General features: G+C 44.8%; 1 protein-coding gene across 2 annotated transcripts; it reads right to left on the bottom strand.

The window, feature by feature from the left end:
• Positions 1 to 854: 854 nt before the first annotated feature.
• On the bottom strand, positions 855 to 4,987 carry rabepk (Rab9 effector protein with kelch motifs). 2 transcript variants are annotated; one of them, XM_083794318.1, is made up of 8 exons: positions 4,799 to 4,987; positions 3,726 to 3,780; positions 3,485 to 3,642; positions 2,856 to 3,011; positions 2,416 to 2,580; positions 1,580 to 1,729; positions 1,272 to 1,421; positions 855 to 1,138 (listed from the first exon to the last, which is right to left on the bottom strand). In XM_083794318.1, the coding sequence occupies exons 2-8, from the start codon at positions 3,776 to 3,778 to the stop codon at positions 918 to 920; spliced, it is 1,053 nt and encodes a 350-aa protein (XP_083650444.1). In that variant the 5' UTR covers positions 3,779 to 3,780; positions 4,799 to 4,987; the 3' UTR covers positions 855 to 917. The 2 variants fall into 2 exon arrangements, with proteins under 2 accessions (XP_083650444.1, XP_083650445.1); XM_083794319.1 differs by lacking the exon at positions 4,799 to 4,987 and adding an exon at positions 4,663 to 4,684 and having other exon boundaries at positions 3,726 to 3,785.
• Positions 4,988 to 22,493: the final 17,506 nt, after the last annotated feature.

The following is a 22,493-nucleotide window of genomic DNA, read 5'->3' as shown; positions in this document are numbered from 1 at the left end:
CCATCAGTTCATACCTTGGTTTATTGACCATTATACCTCTATATACATGGTAATGATGCAAATGTTCACAAACTGCAGAGGGCACCATGATCTTAATTTAAATTGGTAGTGTAGTGCGGTAAGTGCGCTACTGGTACATTTTCCAATATATTATGGTTCTCATTCAACAATGTTGTTTTGACACTATTCTGATGGTAATCATTGCTTTTGTTTGGCAACAGCCTGGGTAACCATCTCTTTGTCAACAACCCACAGAAATATTTTTATTCAATTTCATCAGAATAGGGTAAAGTGTCAGTTTAAATTTAGTCTGTTCATTTCTTTGTCATTACTGGTACTTCCAATTTCACTTTTATCCTGTGAGTTCTCCAAGCTGAAATTCTGAGTTTAAAAGTTGCTTGTTCAATAGTAGTTGCTCATTAATGGGTCTCTTGTTCGCCTGACGTCAATAAATAAAAGGTCTTCTAAATGACAATTTTCGGAAAGATTGGTGAGGCACATTTTAGCAGACCTACAAGCTCATAGCGTGCCGAGCTTGTAGATCTGCTATTTTTCAATGGCTAAATTAACTGTTTAAAACAAAGGGGTTCCCGCCCAGAATGGGTTACAAAATAAATGTGGTTGTCATTGGGTTGGGATACCAAGTTCATCCAATCAAGATCTCACACAGGATAAACGAGTGAAATGGGAAGTGATGAGCAAACAATTTAATACTATGAAATTATAGCCGACATGACCTGATTGGATTAAATTGGTGACACTTGAATATGTAGTTTAAGAGCTGAGAAGTGGAGCCCCCTGTTGCAGAACAAACTAGTATTAGAATACAAAATCATTATACTAGCCACAGGTAGTTAACGTGAAATACTTTAATATTAGAAATGGTATGTAAAATGATTCAGGCATTTAAGCATACATCATGTTAACACAGTTGCAACACAGTCACTATGAATGACTCCCTGTGTGTCCATCCCTCCAAATACAAAGGCCAGCTGTAATGTCTCCATTGGGGCTGTTGCGCCTTGGGCCAGATCGCCATTTCCATCATCAGCCGTCCAAGGTATTAAACACATAGAATGATCAAGGCGGTTGGGTGGAATATCCCCACTGAAATTCATCAGTACCCATCGCTTTTTGTCTGCAAGTAGAGAATAGATTTTAAGAAAGATTACAATGTGAATGCTCTGTGGCATCTGTGAATGGTAAAAGTTGAAAACATTTTGAGTAGGCCTACAAAAATAAAAACAATGGCTACACAAACGTGGTCATACCAGTGTGAAATCTGTACATAGAGTTGGTAGCTCCTTCTGAAGTCAATCCCCCAAAGACATATATGTCCTTGCCCAGTGCCACTGCAGAGTGAGCTGCAACTCCTTGAGGGATATCTCCTTTGCTCTGCACCTTCTCCCACTTCATGTTACCTTTAAATAGACCCACAGTTAAGGCACTTTAGTACATGACAATACTGAGCCATACTGAATTTACATACAGAACAGAAGTTTAGTGATCTATATTCCCTGTGATGATCCAATGAGAGAACTGAGAGCAACTTTGATCCTCTGGTATAGCTAGAGCTTACCCGTGTCCAGTGAGTACATGTCACTATGGAATTTGTCTCCTGCCATCCCTCCATGGATGTAGATTCTTGAGCCCACTGCGACTATGATGTGGCCATGCCTGGCAGATGGATGCTTCCCCTGTGTTTCTGGTTGAGACCAGGAGGATGACACTGAATAGTGATGAGAGAGAGAGAGAGAAAAACTATACATTAGTTTAGACAATTTTTGGTTAGACTAGCCATTGGTTAGACCAGTCATTAGTCCAACAACTACAACCTATCTCAAACCCTCACCCTAAACCTAACCTCCCACGGGGCAGCACACCTAAACCTAACCTTAACCCAAGTCTAACCAATGACTAGTCTAAACTAATTATGCGCCCCATACTCTCCCCTTGAGGAAATACAATGCTTTGGCACAACTTTTTAATTTAATCACTTTGAATCTGGTGTTCCTATTTTAGGCATGTCATTATAAGCACACAAGCACATCACGACATACTTGCAAATCAGTGCAAAAGTAATGGTATGAGATTAGTCTTGCCAGGCTTTGCAGAGCGGCTTTTTCACTATTTGTCAATGGTGAAATGAAGGTCTGAGCGACCGAAACGAAACATTGCATCTGCATTAAACCTTTTGTTTTTAGTAAAGACAGTTTGCGGGACCATTTCAGTAGATGTACAAAAAGGACTTTTTCTACTATTTGTCAGGCTTAAGTGGTTCATTGTGTCTAGACTCTAGACACAATTATTATAAACAAACAAAACTATGATGACTCTAGACTCTAGAGTCATTATAGTTTTGTTTGTTGGGAATTACCAGTTGGAATACCTTGCTTTTGTAGGGCCAACACTAACCTGTATCAAAGACATGTAGCTTTGGATCAGAGATGGGTGTAGCACTTGCTTCACCACCAGAAAACACATATAGTCTGTTCCCTATGCAGGCTGAGTTGGTGTGATATGTCCTGGGACATGGGGCTTTCCCTTTCACCTCCACAGTCTTCCATCGTGACCCACTGTCTGGAATAGATTAGGTCAAACAAGACTGCTCATCCAATGTTATGTTATTTTGATTGTGTAAAAATAATGAAATAAATGAAATAGTCCATCAAAGTTAATTGAAATTACAATAGCCTATAGTTTCCAAATGAAAGAACATTAGATGACTGCGGATTCATTGTTTTAATTAATTGTTCCACACAAGCCCCTAATCAAGGTGTTTTGCATATTTTCACATGGTATACAATCATTCTGTAATGAAAATAATAACACATTCAATCAGGCTTTGTATGTACCAGTTAGTTGTACGTTCTGGATGCAGTTCCGATTTCCACTCGGTTGCGCCCCGGCAAACACCCATAGACTGTGTGGACAGCTCTCAGGCACAAAACTACAGTGTTCATACCTAGACTCCAAACCTTCCCACTCTGGAATGTCCCACTCATGACAATCTAACAGGTCCAAAGTGATAAAAAAAAGAGAATAGATATAGAATACATTGCATACAGTAATGAGAGTTAAAGGTTTCATATTTCATATTTTTCTTTTAGGTTTTATGGCTTCAATTACACCCAAAAAACCTGAACTTGAACATTCAGTGGATTTTCTGTGGTCTGGAGTTTTCTCTGGGGTTTGGAAGCCATTTGAGCTGCAATGAAAACAGTCACATCTGCTGGCAAATCCCATTGACATATATGGGATTTCAATTTGCAGGCTGTGACATCACAAACAGCAGGAAAATCAGAGCACTTGTTTGAGCCAGAAAACCCCAGACCACAGAACATCTACTGAATGAGTTGATTGAGTTCAGGTTTTTTGTGGGTGCAATTGAGCTCAGAAAACCTAAAAACAATTAAGAAAAATTACAAAAACTAGTTTTTTGTCACAATCTCCAATCCCCAAATGTCAGTAAACATCCCTCTACCTAGATTTATGACATGGGATTCAGAAAAGCTGCCATTGGGATTGGCTCCTCCAACAATAAGGATCTTTCCTTTGCCTTCATCGTCAGAGCAGGGAACGAATGTGCAGGTGTGGCCGACACTAACACCTGGGCCACTTCCCCTGGGTATTATAGCATACCTGCAGACATCACCAAGAGTTCAACAAACAAGAAAGATGCAATATCAAACTAATAGTGTAATAGAGTGTAACTTAATTATTACCATATTCCTTCTTTCGGCTTGACCTCAGGGTCAAGTACTGGGAGAAATTCCATGTCTGTAGAAGAGAAAAGTAGCCCAATGAGTGACAATATCAATGATATGAAATCATTGAAATGACAGGTATACCTATCATTTAATTACTCATATTTATAATTGCTCAGAAACAATTATTTCCTTGTCAAATATCACAATTTAAAAACGACATACATGTTCATTAATTAAATGTAATACTCAGTGTAATTACTGTATAGCAAACTAAGGGGCTCAAAATGCAGATTCCAGGTTCACAACATCCATTCAATATGATATATTTCATCATCCCTTATATATTTCAAAAATAGAATAATTGCTCAGAAAATAATCTTGCTGCACTGTTAATGACACAAAATTATTCAAACATAGCTAGTATTTTACTTGATTATGACCTTTGAATTTAAGCCTGTTATACAGTTACACTTAACTGTCTTAACAAAGTAAACTGCTCTTTGACATTTTCACAAAAACTTTGCCTTGAAGCCTCATAGGGAAAAAGTTCCCACATTTTAGAATTATATCCAAAACTTGTGTTGGACAAAAAAAACATGTTAATACTAATAGGCTATAAGTTAGGGCATTGTTTCTATTCCTGTAGTAGAAATGCAGTGATGTTTTACTCAAGTTATTGTATCAAGTTGCTTAGAGTTGTGCATGTTTGTTAAATTGCTTACTTTAAACTACGTTTTGCCACCCCTAATCAGAAACCTGACTCCGCCAGATGAAAGAGTCAAGAGACGCTTGCTTCACAATCACATTTGTTTCCCAGCGTATTGTGAAATAGTGAATCAAATAACGCCCCCATCTGGCGGAGTCTGGTTAGGCCATCCCACAAAATGCCAGCCAGACGCCAGAGGATTTTAATGGAGTCAGTGGTTTCTGTTGCAACTGGCCTGGCCCTGTACAGATGTCGTTCAGCTGGAGAGGGACACACTTGAACCTAGCAAGTTCTTAAAATAACTGTAGTGTAGTAGTAGTAGTACTACTACAACAGTTGAAAACCATTGATAGCATTTTCAATAGCATGAAACTCAGATTACCTCTGTCGTTTCTAGAGAGTAGTTTACATTCCACGTATTTTAACGCAAGCGCGTTCTGGTCTGTACTCTCTGTCTGTATCCATCTATATCACATAAAAAATGTAGCGATTATTTAAATCTGTAACCGAACAGATAATGCATGTAGCTTTGTTGCTAGTTGCGCAGCAACCATACTAAAACATTAACCTCGTATAACCAGGCTTTCTACCAAGTACCAAAACGACCTGGAAGTGAAGTTTACAGAGCGAGCAGGAAGCCGTTTCTGGCAGCGTCTAGTGAGCTAATCTAGTGAGCTAATTTAAGACTTCCGGTGGACGATCTCTTCAAAATAAGAGTACCCTCTAGAGTATTGAAAAAAAGTTTAATTTGCACATTAAAACTACAAATTAAGCATTTAAATGATGCTATATGATGCTATAAGACACACATTATGTTTCTGTGTAAGAATAAGTAATTAAATCCTTATAATAATAATAATAAAGTTATCTAAATGGATAAATGCTATTCACTGGAGTGCATGGACTTTATAAAGTGGACACTGGACAAAAGACGGCTCCGCAAGGCAACTATCTGGACATACCCACGCGTTCGGGGAGATGTCCTATACCACACCCCACTCTCCGCTAAGCGGGAGAGGTGTAAAATTCACAGTAGCAGACCTTCTACTGGGGTCAAGGCTGACAAAAAGTACCGTTTCCGGACCCAGAATGGACACTGGACAAAAGACGGCTCCGCGAGGCAACTATCTGGACATACCCACGCGTTCGGGGAGATGTCCTGTACCACACCCCACTCTCCGCTAAGCGGGAGAGGTGTAAAATTCACAGCAGCAGACCTTCTACTGTGGTCAACGCTGAAAAAAGTACCGTTTCCGGACCCAGAATGGACACTGGACAAAGAGGCCTCCGCGAGGCAACTATCTGGACATACCCACACGTTCGGGGAGATGTCCTCTACCACACCACACTCTCCGCTAAGCGGGAGAGGTGTAAAATTCACAGCAGCAGACCTTCTACTGGGGTCAATGCTGACAAAAAGTACCGTTTCCGGACCCAGAATGGACACTGGACAAAGAGGCCTCCGCGAGGCAACTATCTGGACATACCCACACGTTCGGGGAGATGTCCTCTACCACACCACACTCTCCGCTAAGCGGGAGAGGTGTAAAATTCACAGCAGCAGACCTTCTACTGGGGTCAAGGCTGACAAAAAGTACCGTTTCCGGACCCAGAATGGACACTGGACAAAAGACGGCTCCGCGAGGCAACTATCTGGACATACCCACGCGTTCGGGGAGATGTCCTGTACCACACCCCACTCTCCGCTAAGCGGGAGAGGTGTAAAATTCACAGCAGCAGACCTTCTACTGGGGTCAATGCTGACAAAAAGTACCGTTTCCGGACCCAGAATGGACACTGGACAAAGAGGCCTCCGCGAGGCAACTATCTGGACATACCCACACGTTCGGGGAGATGTCCTCTACCACACCACACTCTCCGCTAAGCGGGAGAGGTGTAAAATTCACAGCAGCAGACCTTCTACTGGGGTCAAGGCTGACAAAAAGTACCGTTTCCGGACCCAGAATGGACACTGGACAAAAGACGGCTCCGCGAGGCAACTATCTGGACATACCCACGCGTTCGGGGAGATGTCCTGTACCACACCCCACTCTCCGCTAAGCGGGAGAGGTGTAAAATTCACAGCAGCAGACCTTCTACTGTGGTCAACGCTGAAAAAAGTACCGTTTCCGGACCCAGAATGGACACTGGACAAAGAGGCCTCCGCGAGGCAACTATCTGGACATACCCACGCGTTCGGGGAGATGTCCTCTACCACACCACACTCTCCGCTAAGCGGGAGAGGTGTAAAATTCACAGCAGCAGACCTTCTACTGGGGTCAATGCTGACAAAAAGTACCGTTTCCGGACCCAGAATGGACACTGGACAAAGAGGCCTCCGCGAGGCAACTATCTGGACATACCCACGTGTTCGGGGAGATGTCCTCTACCACACCCCACTCTCCGCTAAGCGAGAGAGGTGTAAAATTCACAGCAGCAGACCTTCTACTGGGGTCAACGCTCAAAAAAGTGCTGTGCCTTGGGGCATTGACATGAAATCACTTTCTCTACGCAAGCTAAGTCAGGTCAAGGAGTTACCTCTAGCTTTGGAATGGGTGTCACTTGTGTGCGTTGATTGCATCTGTCTGTGCATTTATGCATTTGTTTGTCCTGACGAAACTTGATTATTTCTCGACTGTTTATTTTCTCGTATGACACGACATAGAAACTACTTGTGACTACTGTCTTTGTGTGCTGTCGAGCGGATGTTCTTTGCATCAGCTCAAAGGTATAGCCTGCTGTGTCATTCGATTCATTTGTCCAGATATGCCATTTATGATCTTTAAGGATGTACAATGACGCATATGGTGGCCTGTCGAAAAATACACACATACTGGTCAAAGCATACTCATTTTGGTGGTACAGACAGGATAAATTGAACGTTTTTGGAATTTTTGTGCCAGCTCTTAACAGGAGAAGTAAGGTCTGTGGGCTGTTAATTACTTCATATGTTGATAAGCTCTTTTCCTGCTGACATGTTTCACATTGTTCAGATTGAGCAGGTAATATTTGTGCAATAGTGTCTAAGATGCCTTTTTGTGACACGTCAAGTGGCTGCACTATGAATTGTGACATGTTCTTTGTAGATGGTAAGGCCTTGTCACCACATTGAGTACAACTATACAGACTAAGACTTTTCAGGCAAAGCAGGTCATCTCCAAGGAAAGGAGACCGAAGTGTGTATTCTACAAATCTATTTAATATGGTGCATACTTCTGTCCTAGAACATTTCTGAGACACTAATGACACTGATGTGTTGGCTAGATTGAATTTCTCAAGTTTCCGTCTAAATGTTGAGTCCTGCGCTGCTGCTTCTTCAAGCCGTGTGTGACATTTTTTGATAGCAGATGTCTGTTGTAGAAATGTTAGAATTGGTAATGGTATAGCTTCACACATATTGTCATTTAGACTTTCATTGCATAAAACCACATCATCATCATCTTCTTCCAAATTGTCCTCCGTTATTGTTCTGTTAATTGCGTTCAACTGTCCAGGCACAGAATGTACAGATGTCTGTATGTTTTGCTTGAACAACTGTGTGGACACCACACATACTCAACCAAACTACTAGTTTGTGTATAAAATCTAATGGGTCATTGTGCATTCCTAAGGCCAAGTAAGATGCTATTCACTAGTTGTTGAGTGAAACCACAGATTGTTTTGCAATCAAATGTGTGACCTGGATTTTGAAAAAACGCTTGAATGAGAGCTGCTAAATTCCCCGGCATAGATGACAACTGAACCATCGAAGTAGGTGTCAATGGTTTCAATTTATCTTGTACTACTTGTAGATGCAGTATACCCACGCGTTCGGGGAGATGTCCTGTACCACACCCCACTCTCCGCTAAGTGGGAGAGGTGTAAAATTCACGGCAGCAGACCTTCTACTGAGGTCAACGCTCAAAAAAGTGCTGTGCCTTGGGGCATTGACAATTATTTAATTAACGAATTAAATAACCTTATTTTATTCTGAAGGCAACCGGATGTCTTAAATTAGCTAGCTCTCAGACAGGAAGTTCTAAATTAGCTCATAAGACGGAGCCAAATATCTGTCTGAGAGTGGAGCCTGCCTGGCAAATGACATGGGGGGTCCTTTTTGTGGGCTTGGCCGAAAGTGGGCGTTACCAAAAGGTGGGCGTGGCCATGGCCGCCAGAAGTCTGTCAGATTTTGACAGCTTCAAATTAGTGTTAAACATAATATAACCCAATTGACTCCAGTCCTCTCTGTTTAATATATCTATAATGAAACTATATAAACTATGCATATACCATGAAGTGCTATGACTACTAGCTCTGGTCCATAGCTCTAATGCGTTTCATTTAGAGCTATGTTACTCTAAACTTCCCCGCTCGCATGAATGCAGACCAGCCTCTACTCTTTGGCGTAAATAAAAAGAACGTTTTTGCTACACATAAAAACAAAGGCGAGTTGTGTCATTAGAAAGCCTACTTTGGTAATTGGTTCTAGTTCTAGTGAACAGAAATAATAAATAAATAGACTTGGTAACCTAACTGTAGGGAGTGCAAACACATTAAAGAACCTGGGGGTTATCATCTATGAAAAGGCAACACAATGAGCAGAAAATAAAAATGAACCATGTAAATACAACAAATTGAGCAGAGCACTGCAGGGAGTTGAACCCCATTCCGGTAAACCAGAAGTACCACAACCAGTGCCTTGGTTTTTGTTTTGTTTTACGAGGTCCATTCGTTGAAATGTAAATTTTGCATTGCAACGGTAAAGTAATTTCACAATTGACATTGTAGGCAATAATTAATAACGGTATGGCACCAGGCCAAAGCCATGGGGATAGAGTATGTTTTGCACTCTGAGTGAGTGTGTGTGTGTGTGTGTGTCCGTCAGTTTGTTAACAGCTAATCTCCAGCACCATTAACCCGGTCGATGCCAAATTTTGCACACACACTCCCTGGATGCCAACGATGAACCTCTGTCCCAAATTTTCCAGAACGGCCTGTATAGCACCACACATTTTTGTATGCCCTCCGAGACTATGGACTATAGCCTTTCGCTTTTCCGCGATTTAACCTTTTTTCAAATCGTGAACAATGATGAAGAATCGCGCACTATAGCATGCCACTTAATGACCTTGGGGTCATCAAGGTCATTGATATTGATCAATAACCTTGAGCAGTATAAATGACCTTCAATAAGACTAGTAAATGACCTTGACCAGTATAAATGACCTTGACAAGTACAAATGACCTTGACCAGTATAAATGACCGTGACCAGTATATGACTGACCAGTATAAATTACCTTCATGAGACCATCAGCCAGGCCTCTCTCGAGGCCTGGCTCTCTGTCTGCCTGGCCCGGTCTGCCCCGCCCTGCCTTGCAGCAACAGAACCAGCCTTGCTGGCAAGCCAGCCAGCTCAGAATACGAGCTCAGCAAGCCAGCGCAGCTGGCAAGCACGCAGTTAGTCTAAACCAGTTTCAGACTGACAGGCCAAGGCAGACAGACAGGAAGACCGAGGCGCCTAGGCAGGCAGACAGGCCAGGAAGGCAACAAAGTGCAGGCAGGGGGACTGTCCGGCCTAAGGCTGCGCTGCAAGGGTTGGAGCCTGGCCAGCTCCTGCTGGTCTAGACTGAGTGGCTGTGGCTGCACAGTAAGGCTGCGGTAACCTAGTCTGGGCTTGCTGCTGCACTGGCTTGCTCAGCTCGCATTCTGAGCTGGCTGGCTTTCCAGAAAGGCTGGTTCTGTTGCTGCAAGGCAGGGCAGGGCAGACCGGGCCAGGCAGACAGAGAGCCAGGCCTCAAGAGAGGCCTGGCTGAGCTGACTGAGCAAGGCTGGTATGGCTGCAATGGCTGACTGCAAGGGCTGATATGCTCTGGCTTGGCAGCCTGACTTTCTACACTGGCTGACTGGCGGAGCTGACTGGCTGCGTTGGCTGACTGGGCAGGCTTGCTGGCTAGCTGGCTTGCTGTGCTCCCTGAGGGAAGCTTTGGAATGGATCTCTAGGGGCATCGGCTAGTGTTGAGCCTTCCTATGGCGTCTACCTTGATCTCCGTCCTAAGAAAGAAAGACAGAAAAAGAAAGACACACAAACCCAACTATGCAGCTTCCACCTGAGGAACCGAGACGCGAGAAAAGAACTGAGCGTCACTTGGGATGGTCACAAACTCTCCAACCATACCCACCCCATGTATCTTGGAGTTACACTGGACAGGACACTCTTCTTCAAAAAAACACCTGGAGAACACAAAAGCCACGGTCAACACCCACAATAACATCCTGTGAAAACTAGTGAACTCCCAAGTGGGGCGCAGACCCACAAACAATCCGTGCAACTGCCATGGCCCTGTCTTTCTCTACAGCAGAGTATTCCTGCTCAAGCTGGAGCCGATCACGTCACACCAAATTGGTCGACACAGCCCTAAATGACACCTGTCGCATCATCACGGGATGGGTCAAGAAAACACCTGTCCCGTCCGTGCCTTTATGCGCTAGCCGGCACCTCCCCCCGCACATCAGACGACTGTGTAACGCTCAAGATGAATGGAAAACACAGGAGATAGACAGTGAAGTCTGGAATGAAATGATAGAGAACACCTCACACACACAGTTTCCTTTCGTGGCTGTTTACATTCGAGGGTCGCCGGTCCTCTCAAACGGAACAGTTTAACGTCATGCCCAGGACGAAAAGATATAGAGAACACCATAATGACAAATAACAGCAGGAAGGCATGGGCCACAATCCACCGTCTTGGCAAAGACCACACCACCCATAATTCACAACGGTCACAGCAAATTCTGTTGCATCACAACTAGTGTAGGTATTGGATGGAGCCCGCACACCACAGGTATAAGAAAGACGTGATGCAGAGGAGGGAAATGGGTCGGTAGCTCTTCGGGGATAATGGGTCTTTGCCAGGTTTAGGGATTGCAACCACTTTGGCCTTTTTCCAGACAGAAGGGGTGGTTTTCTGTGCTGTGCATGTGTTCAGCATCCCCACAAGCCAGGGCCTTGAGTTAGGTCCCAGGTGCTGTATCATTTCTGCCAGTAGGTCATCAATCCCTGCTGCTTTTCCGGGTTTCAACTTTCCCATTGCAGTTTCAAGTTCTTCTAGGTCGAAGGGTTTGGTTTGAGTGATGGCTGATTATGGTTGGTCTGATACCACTGTGCGATGGTATTCTATGTGGGTCGGTGGCGGTGTTGGTTACAACTGTTGGCCACCAGTTGTGACCAAGACCGCCACCAACCCACAGGAGAATACCATCGCACAGTGGTATCAGACCAACCACAATCAGCCAACCTTCAAACCAAACCCTTCGACCTAGAAGAACGTGAAACTGCAATGGGAAAGTTGAAACCCGGAAAAGCAGCAGGGATTGATGACCTACTAGCAGAAATGATACAGCACCTGGGACCTAACGGAAAGACCTGGCTTGTGGGGATGCTGAACACATGCATAGCACAGAAAACCATCCCTTCTGTCTGGAAAAAGGCCAAAGTGGTTGCAATCCCTAAACCTGGCAAAGACCCATTATCCCCAAAGAGCTACCGACCCATTTCCCTCCTCTGCATCACCTACAAGCCTATCCCGTCACACCAAATTGGTCGACACAGCCCTAAATGACACCTGTGGCATCATCATAGGATGCATCAAGACAACACCTGACCCTGTCCCAACACCTGTTTACATTCGAGGGTCGCCGGTCCTCTCGAACGGAACAGTTTAACGTCATGCCCAGGACGAAAAGATATAGAGAACACCAACATGACAAATAACAGCAGGAAGGCATGGGCCACAATCCACCGTCTTGACAAAGACCACACCACCCATAATTCACAACGGTCACAGCAAACTCTATTGCATCACAACTGGTGTAGTTATTGGATGGAGCCCGCACACCACCAAAAAAAGGAAAAACAACATACTATAGTATGCCCTCCGTGACCATGGACTTTAGCCTTTCGCTTTTCTGCAATTTAACCTATTTTCAAATCCTCAACAATGATGAAGAATCGCGCACTATAGCGTGCCACTTAATGACCTTGACCAATATCAATGACCTTGAGCAGTATAAATTACCTTCAATAAGACTAGTAAATGACCTTGACCAGTATAAATGACCTTGACAAGTACAAATGACCTTGACCAGTATAAATGACCTTCACCAGTAGAAATGACCGTGACCAGTATATGACTGTGACCAGTATAAATTACCTTCATGAGACTAGTAATTGACCTTGACCAGTATAAATGACCTTCACCAGTAGAAATGACCGTGACCAGTATATGACTGTGACCAGTATAAATTACCTTCATGAGACTAGTAATTGACCTTGACCAGTATAAATGACCTTTAGAAGACTAGTAAATGATCTTCACCAGTATAAATGACCTTTAGAAGACTAGTAAATGATCTTCACCAGTATAAATGACCTTGACCAGTATGCGGTCCGTGACCATGGACTATAGCCTTTTGCTTTTCCTTGATTTTCACCTTTAAAAAATCCTCAACAATGATGAAGAATCGCACACTATAGCGCGCCGCTCAATGACCTGAGACCATGGACCAATGAATGAAATACAACACATTGAGCAGGGCACTGCAGGGAGTTGAACCCCGTTCCGGTAAACCAGAAGTCCGACACCAGTGCCTTAGTTTTTGTGTTGTTGTTCATTTAAAGGTCCAGGTGTGCATACGCATGTGCCCCTGTGTGTGTAGGTGCATGTGTGCATGTGTGTGCACGCTTCAATGACCACTGTTGGACCCAATGGCGATCAAGGACCTCAGGGAGCCACCCATAATTCACAACGGTCACAGCGAACTCTGTTGCATCACAACTGGTGGCCAACAGTCGTAACCAACACCGCCACGACCCACAGGAGAATACCATCGCACAGTGGTATCAGACCAACCACAATCAGCCAGCCCTCAAACCAAACCCTTCGACCTAGAAGAACTCAAAACTGCAATGGGAAAGTTGAAACCCGGAAAAGCAGCAGGGATTGATGACATACTGGCAGAAATTATACAGCACCTGGAACCTAACGCAAAGACCTGGCTTGTGGGGATGCTGAACACATGCATGGCACAGAAAACCATCCCTTCTGTCTGGAGAAAAGCCAAAGTGGTTGCAATCCCCAAACCTGGCAAAGACCCATCATCCTCAAAGAGCTACCGACCCATTTCCCTCCTCTGCATCACCTACAAGAGAGGCTGCTACTCCAACGCCTCATACCACTCATAGACACCAAGCTGACTAAAGACCAAGCTGGTTTCCGTCCCGTCCTGTGCTGGACAGAGCTCAACCTCACCCAACACATTGAGGATGGGTTTGAGGGAAAACAAATAACTGGAGCAGCAACTGGAGGGCGAAGCAAGCACGCAGGCAGCTTGTGCCTGCCTGCGTGCCTGCCTGCCTTCCTCATGTGGAAGCTGCATAGTTGAGTTTGTGTGTGTGTTTCTTTTTCTGTCTTTCTTTCTTAGGACGAAGATCAAGGTAGACGCCGTTGGAAGGCTCAACACAAGCCGATGCCCCTAGAGATCCATCCCAAAGCTTCCCTCAGGGAGTCCAGCAAGCCAGCTAGCCAGCAAGCCCGCCCAGTCAGCCAACGCAGCCAGCCAGCTCCGCCAGTCAGCCAGTGTAGAAAGTCAGGCTGCCAAGCCAGCGCACATCAGCCCTTGCAGTCAACCATTGTAGCCATACCAGCCTTGCTCAGTCAGCTCAGCCAGGCCTCTCTCGAGGCCTGGCTCTCTGTCTGCCTGGCCCGGTCTGCCCCGCCCTGCCTTGCAGCAACAGAACCAGCCTTGCTGGCAAGCCAGCCAGCTCAGAATACGAGCTCAGCAAGCCAGCGCAGCTGGCAAGCACGCAGTTAGTCTAAACCAGTTTCAGACTGACAGGCCAAGGCAGACAGACAGGAAGACCGAGGCGCCTAGGCAGGCAGACAGGCCAGGAAGGCAACAAAGTGCAGGCAGGGGGACTGTCCGGCCTAAGGCTGCGCTGCAAGGGTTGGAGCCTGGCCAGCTCCTGCTGGTCTAGACTGAGTGGCTGTGGCTGCACAGTAAGGCTGCGGTAACCTAGTCTGGGCTTGCTGCTGCACTGGCTTGCTCAGCTCGCATTCTGAGCTGGCTGGCTTTCCAGAAAGGCTGGTTCTGTTGCTGCAAGGCAGGGCAGGGCAGACCGGGCCAGGCAGACAGAGAGCCAGGCCTCAAGAGAGGCCTGGCTGAGCTGACTGAGCAAGGCTGGTATGGCTGCAATGGCTGACTGCAATGGCTGATATGCTCTGGCTTGGCAGCCTGACTTTCTACACTGGCTGACTGGCGGAGCTGACTGGCTGCGTTGGCTGACTGGGCAGGCTTGCTGGCTAGCTGGCTTGCTGTGCTCCCTGAGGGAAGCTTTGGGATGGATCTCTAGGGGCATCGGCTAGTGTTGAGCCTTCCTATGGCGTCTACCTTGATCTCCGTCCTAAGAAAGAAAGACAGAAAAAGAAAGACACACAAACCCAACTATGCAGCTTCCACCTGAGGAACCGAGACGCGAGAAAAGAACTGAGCGTCACTTGGGATGGTCACAAACTCTCCAACCATACCCACCCCATGTATCTTGGAGTTACACTGGACAGGACACTCTTCTTCAAAAAAACACCTGGAGAACACAAAAGCCACGGTCAACACCCACAATAACATCCTGTGAAAACTAGTGAACTCCCAAGTGGGGCGCAGACCCACAAACAATCCGTGCAACTGCCATGGCCCTGTCTTTCTCTACAGCAGAGTATTCCTGCTCAAGCTGGAGCCGATCACGTCACACCAAATTGGTCGACACAGCCCTAAATGACACCTGTCGCATCATCACGGGATGGGTCAAGAAAACACCTGTCCCGTCCGTGCCTTTATGCGCTAGCCGGCACCTCCCCCCGCACATCAGACGACTGTGTAACGCTCAAGATGAATGGAAAACACAGGAGATAGACAGTGAAGTCTGGAATGAAATGATAGAGAACACCTCACACACACAGTTTCCTTTCGTGGCTGTTTACATTCGAGGGTCGCCGGTCCTCTCAAACGGAACAGTTTAACGTCATGCCCAGGACGAAAAGATATAGAGAACACCATAATGACAAATAACAGCAGGAAGGCATGGGCCACAATCCACCGTCTTGGCAAAGACCACACCACCCATAATTCACAACGGTCACAGCAAACTCTGTTGCATCACAACTGGTGTAGGTATTGGATGGAGCCCGCACACCACAGGTATAAGAAAGACGTTCTTTGTTGAAATACTGACAGCGTTTCGATCCATTTGATCTTCATCAGGTCATGTGTACACAAAACATACACTTTTATACTAAGGGAGTGCCCCCATTAAACAATCAAAATACCACATTTTGGTGCCCCTCCCATCACTGCAGGTGTGACACGTCAACCCTGAGTGAGTAGGTGGGGACCCAGACATATTGATGTAAATATAGTCTGTTCAGAAATTGTAGTGCCTCTCATAGAGCTTGTAGGTGATGCAGAGGAGGGAAATGGGTCGGTAGCTCTTCGGGGATAATGGGTCTTTGCCAGGTTTAGGGATTGCAACTACTCCAGCCTTTTTCCAAACAGAAGGGATGGTTTTCTGTGCTATGCATGTGTTCAGCATCCCCACAAGCCAGGTCCTTGCGATAGGTCCCAGGTGCTGTATCATTTCTGCCAGTATGCCATCAATCCCTGCTGCTTTTCCGGGTTTCAACTTTCCCATTGCAGTTTCACGTTCTTCTAAGTCGAAGGGTTTGGTTTGAGGGCTGGCTGATTGTGGTTGGTCTGATACCACTGTGCGATGGTATTCTATGTGGGTCGGTGGCGGTGTTGGTTACAACTGTTGGCCACCAGTTGTGACCAAGACCGCCACCGACCCACAGGAGAATACCATCGCACAGTGGTATCAGACCAACCACAATCAGCCAGCCCTCAAACCAAACCCTTCGACCTAGAAGAACTTGAAACTGCAATGGGAAAGTTGAAACCCGGAAAAGCAGCAGGGATTGATGACCTACTGGCAGAAATGTTACAGCACCTGGGACCCAACGCAAAGACCTGGCTTGTGGGGATGCTGAACACATGCATAGCACAGAAAACCATCCCTTCTGTCTGGGAAAAGGCCAAAGTGGTTGCAATCCCTAAACCTGGCAAAGACCCATTATCCACAAAGAGCTACCGACCCATTTCCCTCTGCATCACCTACAAGGCTATATGAGAAGCTGCTACTCCAACGCCTTGTTGCCACTCATAGATACCAAGCTGACTAAAGACCAAGCTGGTTTCCGTCCCAGCCGCTCCTGTGCTGGACAGAGCTCAACCTCACCCAACACATTGAGGATGGGTTTGAGGGGAAACAAATAACTGGAGCAGCATTCAGAGATCTCTCTGCTGCCTACGACACTGTCCAACACCGCACAATGGTCAGGAAAAGCCTCCTCAACAACAGGCGCTTCTATGTCCAGTTAAATGACCAGAGGAGTAAATGGAAAGCCCAAAAGAACGGCCTCCAACAAGGTAGCGTGCTCGCCCCCCTCCTTTTCAATATCTACACAAACGACCAGCCACTACCCAATGCCTAATGCCAGCGTTTCATCTACGCCGACAACCTCTGCATTACGACCCAACAAGCAGACTTCCAGAAGATTGAGTCTGTCCTTGAAAGTGCCCTCCAAGAAATGTCAAGCTACTACAATACAACCACCTGAAACCCAACCTATAGAGAACACCTCACACACACATAATTTCCTTTCGTGGCCGTTTACATTCGAGGGTCGCTGGTCCTCTCGAACGGAACAGTTTAACGTCATGCCCAGGACGAAAAGATATAGAGAACACCAACATGTCAAATAACAGCAGGAAGGCATGGGCCACAATCCACCGTCTTGGCAAAAACCACACCACCCATAATTCACAACGGTCACAGCAAACTCTGTTGCATCACAACTGGTGTAGGTATTGGATGGAGCCCGCACACCACAGGTATAAGAAAGACGTTCTTTGTTGAAATACTGACAGCGTTTCGATCCATTTGATCTTCATCAGGTCATGTGTACACAAAACATACACTTTTATACTAAGGGAGTGCCCCCATTAAACAATCAAAATACCACATTTTGGTGCCCCTCCCATCACTGCAGGTGTGACACGTCAACCCTGAGTGAGTAGGTGGGGACCCAGACATATTGATGTAAATATAGTCTGTTCAGAAATTGTAGTGCCTCTCATAGAGCTTGTAGGTGATGCAGAGGAGGGAAATGGGTCGGTAGCTCTTCGGGGATAATGGGTCTTTGCCAGGTTTAGGGATTGCAACTACTCCAGCCTTTTTCCAAACAGAAGGGATGGTTTTCTGTGCTATGCATGTGTTCAGCATCCCCACAAGCCAGGTCCTTGCGATATGTCCCAGGTGCTGTATCATTTCTGCCAGTATGCCATCAATCCCTGCTGCTTTTCCGGGTTTCAACTTTCCCATTGCAGTTTCACGTTCTTCTAAGTCGAAGGGTTTGGTTTGAGGGCTGGCTGATTGTGGTTGGTCTGATACCACTGTGCGATGGTATTCTATGTGGGTCGGTGGCGGTGTTGGTTACAACTGTTGGCCACCAGTTGTGACCAAGACCGCCACCGACCCACAGGAGAATACCATCGCACAGTGGTATCAGACCAACCACAATCAGCCAGCCCTCAAACCAAACCCTTCGACCTAGAAGAACTTGAAACTGCAATGGGAAAGTTGAAACCCGGAAAAGCAGCAGGGATTGATGACCTACTGGCAGAAATGTTACAGCACCTGGGACCCAACGCAAAGACCTGGCTTGTGGGGATGCTGAACACATGCATAGCACAGAAAACCATCCCTTCTGTCTGGGAAAAGGCCAACGTGGTTGCAATCCCTAAACCTGGCATAGACCCATTATCCACAAAGAGCTACCGACCCATTTCCCTCTGCATCACCTACAAGGCTATATGAGAAGCTGCTACTCCAATGCCTTGTTGCCACTCATAGATACCAAGCTGACTAAAGACCAAGCTGGTTTCCGTCCCAGCCGCTCCTGTGCTGGACAGAGCTCAACCTCACCCAACACATTGAGGATGGGTTTGAGGGGAAACAAATAACTGGAGCAGCATTCAGAGATCTCTCTGCTGCCTACGACACTGTCCAACACCGCACAATGGTCAGGAAAAGCCTCCTCAACAACAGGCGCTTCTATGTTCAGTTAAATGACCAGAGGAGTAAATGGAAAGCCGAAAAGAACGGCCTCCCACAAGGTAGCGCGCTCGCCCCCCTCCTTTTCAATATCTAAACAAACGACCAGCCACTTGAAACCCAACCCATCAAAAACCCAACTATGCAGCTTCCACCTGAGGAACCGAGACGCAAAAAAAGAACTGAGCATCACAAACTCTCAAACCATACCCACCCCATGTAACTTGGAGTTACACTGGACAGTTTAACGTCATGCCCAGGACGAAAAGTTATAGAGAACACCAACATGACAAACCCTACACTTAAACCCTCTATATTTAATAAAAAACAATTCTGGACAGGAATCCTGTATTGCAGGGGTGCCCAAAAGGTACATCGTGATCTACCAGTAATCACAAAGGCTGTGCAGGTAGACCATATGGCATGCCCCTGTATATAATCTATCACTTGAATTAAGGTGACTTGACACCAGCTCAAATGTTGCACACAAACATCAGTAGCAAAAGTACAAAGTTATTGTGACAGTAATAATTGCTATAGTGTGTGTTCAGTAACAGGAATATTCCTGTCTCTCCAGCTCTTTAATAAATAGAAAAGGGTTTAATCAGGAGTTGTAGTAGCCACAGGATAATCTAAGCGGTGGATAATGCTCTTTTCTTCATGTCTTTATGTATGTAAATTGTCTTGTTGTTTGTGTTATGTCAAATGCGTGTATATGTGTTCTGCATATACTTGGCTGCTGTGTTGCAAGTTACTGAACACACACTATAGCAATGATTACTGTCTCACTATAGAGCTATTTAACACTGTTACTGAACACACACTATAGCAATGATTACTGTCACAATATAGAGCTATTTAACACTGTTACTGAACACACACACTATAGCAATGATTACTGTCACAATATAGAGCTATTTAACACTGTTACTGAACACACACACTATAGCAATGATTACTGTCACAATATAGAGCTATTTAACACTGTTACTGAACACACACTATAGCAATGATTACTGTCACACTATAGAGCTATTTAACACTGTTACTGAACACACACTATAGCAATGATTACTGTCACAATACAGAGCAATTTAATTTAGGTAACCAAATTGACCCCAATAGTAGATCTTTACACTCAATAGTTCAATTGTTGTTAAGCATCTGCTTAATTTCCAAAAAAACTACACAATTAGAGAATGTAGAAGATTGCTACTTTTGATCCTTTGATTATATAATGCTGATTGTAGCATAGTGGTTAGTGACTGAGCTTTGTTAACATGAGTGCCCGCGATCGTTTCCCACCAATTTCAAAGAATGTTTGTTGCTTCGTGCCAATTTTCACAGAATGTTTGTCCTTTTACCTACCAAACAATACTATTTTCACCTCTAGTCGATTATTTATTCAGCGTTTGAGCCACTGACCACCATTGTGAGAGTCTATTAATGTGAAATGGTGGTCCGTGGCTCAAACATGTTATCACTTTTGAAGTTACTTGTTGTGTTTAGATATGTAAATACTACTCTTTAAAGCCGTGTTTCGGTAGTCGAGTGGGTACTGTCGACGGTTAGTAAACATTGAGGCCGGGCATAGTTGTTTATAAACCTTCGACACTAACCATTCGGCTACTGAAACACTGTTTTACAGTTTCGTACAAACATCATATATAAACATCATAACAAGTAACTTCAAGTGATAGACGTTTGAACACACAAACAACAACAGCGTTAACTAAGTATTAAATAACATTTAATCACTTACTTGCTCCGAAGACGGACCCACGATGGTGACGTGGCACGTTCCAAACAAACACTGACCAAACCTACCTCCACGCGTCTCTTCCGTATTTGAGGGCGGCGGCACTTCCTTCCGGTGTGAGGCCACGCCCGCGAGATTTAACCGCGAATCTATTGTAGTCATAATGGGCGCGTTCGGCTATGCGCACCGGGAATGTGGTCAGTTTGTTGAGTGTGGTGGGCGGTGACGTCACAGAGTGCGTTCAGTGTGCCTTATTTACGAACGACCAGTTACAACACACCATTCACACTGAGCAACCCTACCCTCAGGGTAGGGTTGCTCAGTGCGTGCACTCGGCACACCCGGTGCGCAGCGCACTGGATTTTCGAACGGCAACGCACTGAGTGCACTGAATAAACGAACGACAAGAGAGCACACCAGTGCGTTCAGGGCGCATTTCCGAACGCGCCCAATATGACTACGTAGGAGGACTACAATATTATTGTAGTCCTCCTACGTTACATCCGGGTCCCTTGGTCCCATCCGCTTCTAATGCAAAATAGCTACATATGAACGCGTGAATCTTTTTTTTTTTTACAATAACGTTATTTGTCAGAAAGGAAGCCATTGAGGGTTAAAATGGGTCTTAATGCTTCCAACTCATATAACTGTCACCAACAACACTTTTAATGATATTACATGAAGCAGACAGCCCTGTGATGAAACCTTTAGCATTACACTGTGGTTAATACGTTTTTATTCACAATGGAATGTTATTGTACTCTTAATATATCATGGTGTAGCACAGCACAGTAGATTCATATTTCAATCGATCTGGGATGTTAAAATTGTGCAAAACTCTGTTCAATGAATGGCCTCTTCTGCTACATTAAAATTACTAAACATTAAACGTTACTTATACCTGTTATTGAGACTCCTATAGAGCATGTTGACATGGATAGCTTGGTTAGTAGTATCTCTGTTAGTTAATGCAGTTTGATTGATTCAATTAATAGCCTATTTTATTAGACAAAAATGTAGAACAGTAGTGTCATAGAGTGGAAAATGCCATTTGGTTTAATGTCACAGAATGCAGTGCCACGTAGAGCAGCATGATAAATGGTTAACTTTATAGTGTGTTCAAAAATGGCAGATCTGCAAGTTCAGTGTCTTGAATGAGATGTGCTGTGAGTTTGCATATCTGCTATTGTCCAGCATAGGACCGTTGCACAGTGAAGTATAGACAAGGCTTTAGGATTTATAAGTAGTTTTTAGAATATAATAGAATATTCACTCCAGTGAATAGCATTTATCCATTTAGATAACTTTTTGATTACTTATTTTTACACAGAAACATAATGTGTGTCTTTACAATAACTGTAATGTAATAATAATACTAATAATGTAATGTAATAATTATTAATTAAATAACCTTATTTTATTCTGAAGGCAACCGGATGTCTTAAATTAGCTAGCTCTCAGACAGGAAGTTCTAAATTAGCTCAAAAGACGGAGCCGAGCAGGAAGCCGTTTCTGAAGTGTACAATAATGTAGGGCGGCCTCCCTATGGCGCCCTCCAGTGGGAACAACATGAAACGAATAAAAACAGGCAACATAACAGGTGTCACCGTCTGACAACAATAATGCACAGAACTGAACAGCTGGATACACCGTCATATGCATAATGTAACAAATGAATGTAACAGTTAGGACGACTTCACCACTTTGTCCTCACTAATGTTTATGATACAATTGCACAATGTTTTCTCTCTCTCCTAGGAGGGCTGTGGGCAGTTCAGAAACCCATCTTCCAGTGACATCGAAACCAAGCTAATAGAAACTGCAAGCTTTTTATTTACTGGAAAACGTTACCAAACTTTAGCAGTCTGTCTACAATGTCTGTTGGAGAAATCTCTCATGCTCCCAGCTAGGTCTTATTAAAGCAGAGATGTGACCAATAAATAATACCGGTTTTATTGTAGGCGGCTTATATACCAGAGATTGCTAAACAACTCAATATTATGGTCTCCTATAAATGTGATTAGACAGGCAGTATGTGTACTGTATGTGCATAGCCTTTTTTCTGAACCGGACCCAAGTGTAGGCCTAATGAACACAGGACACAACATCACAAAGTA

This window comes from Protomyctophum parallelum, assembly GCF_964188405.1.
Source record: "Protomyctophum parallelum genome assembly, chromosome: 21".
In the NCBI taxonomy this organism is placed as follows: domain Eukaryota; kingdom Metazoa; phylum Chordata; class Actinopteri; order Myctophiformes; family Myctophidae; genus Protomyctophum; species Protomyctophum parallelum.
Note: the sequence above shows the minus strand (reverse complement) of the source record. Positions and strands in the feature narration are given on the sequence as shown.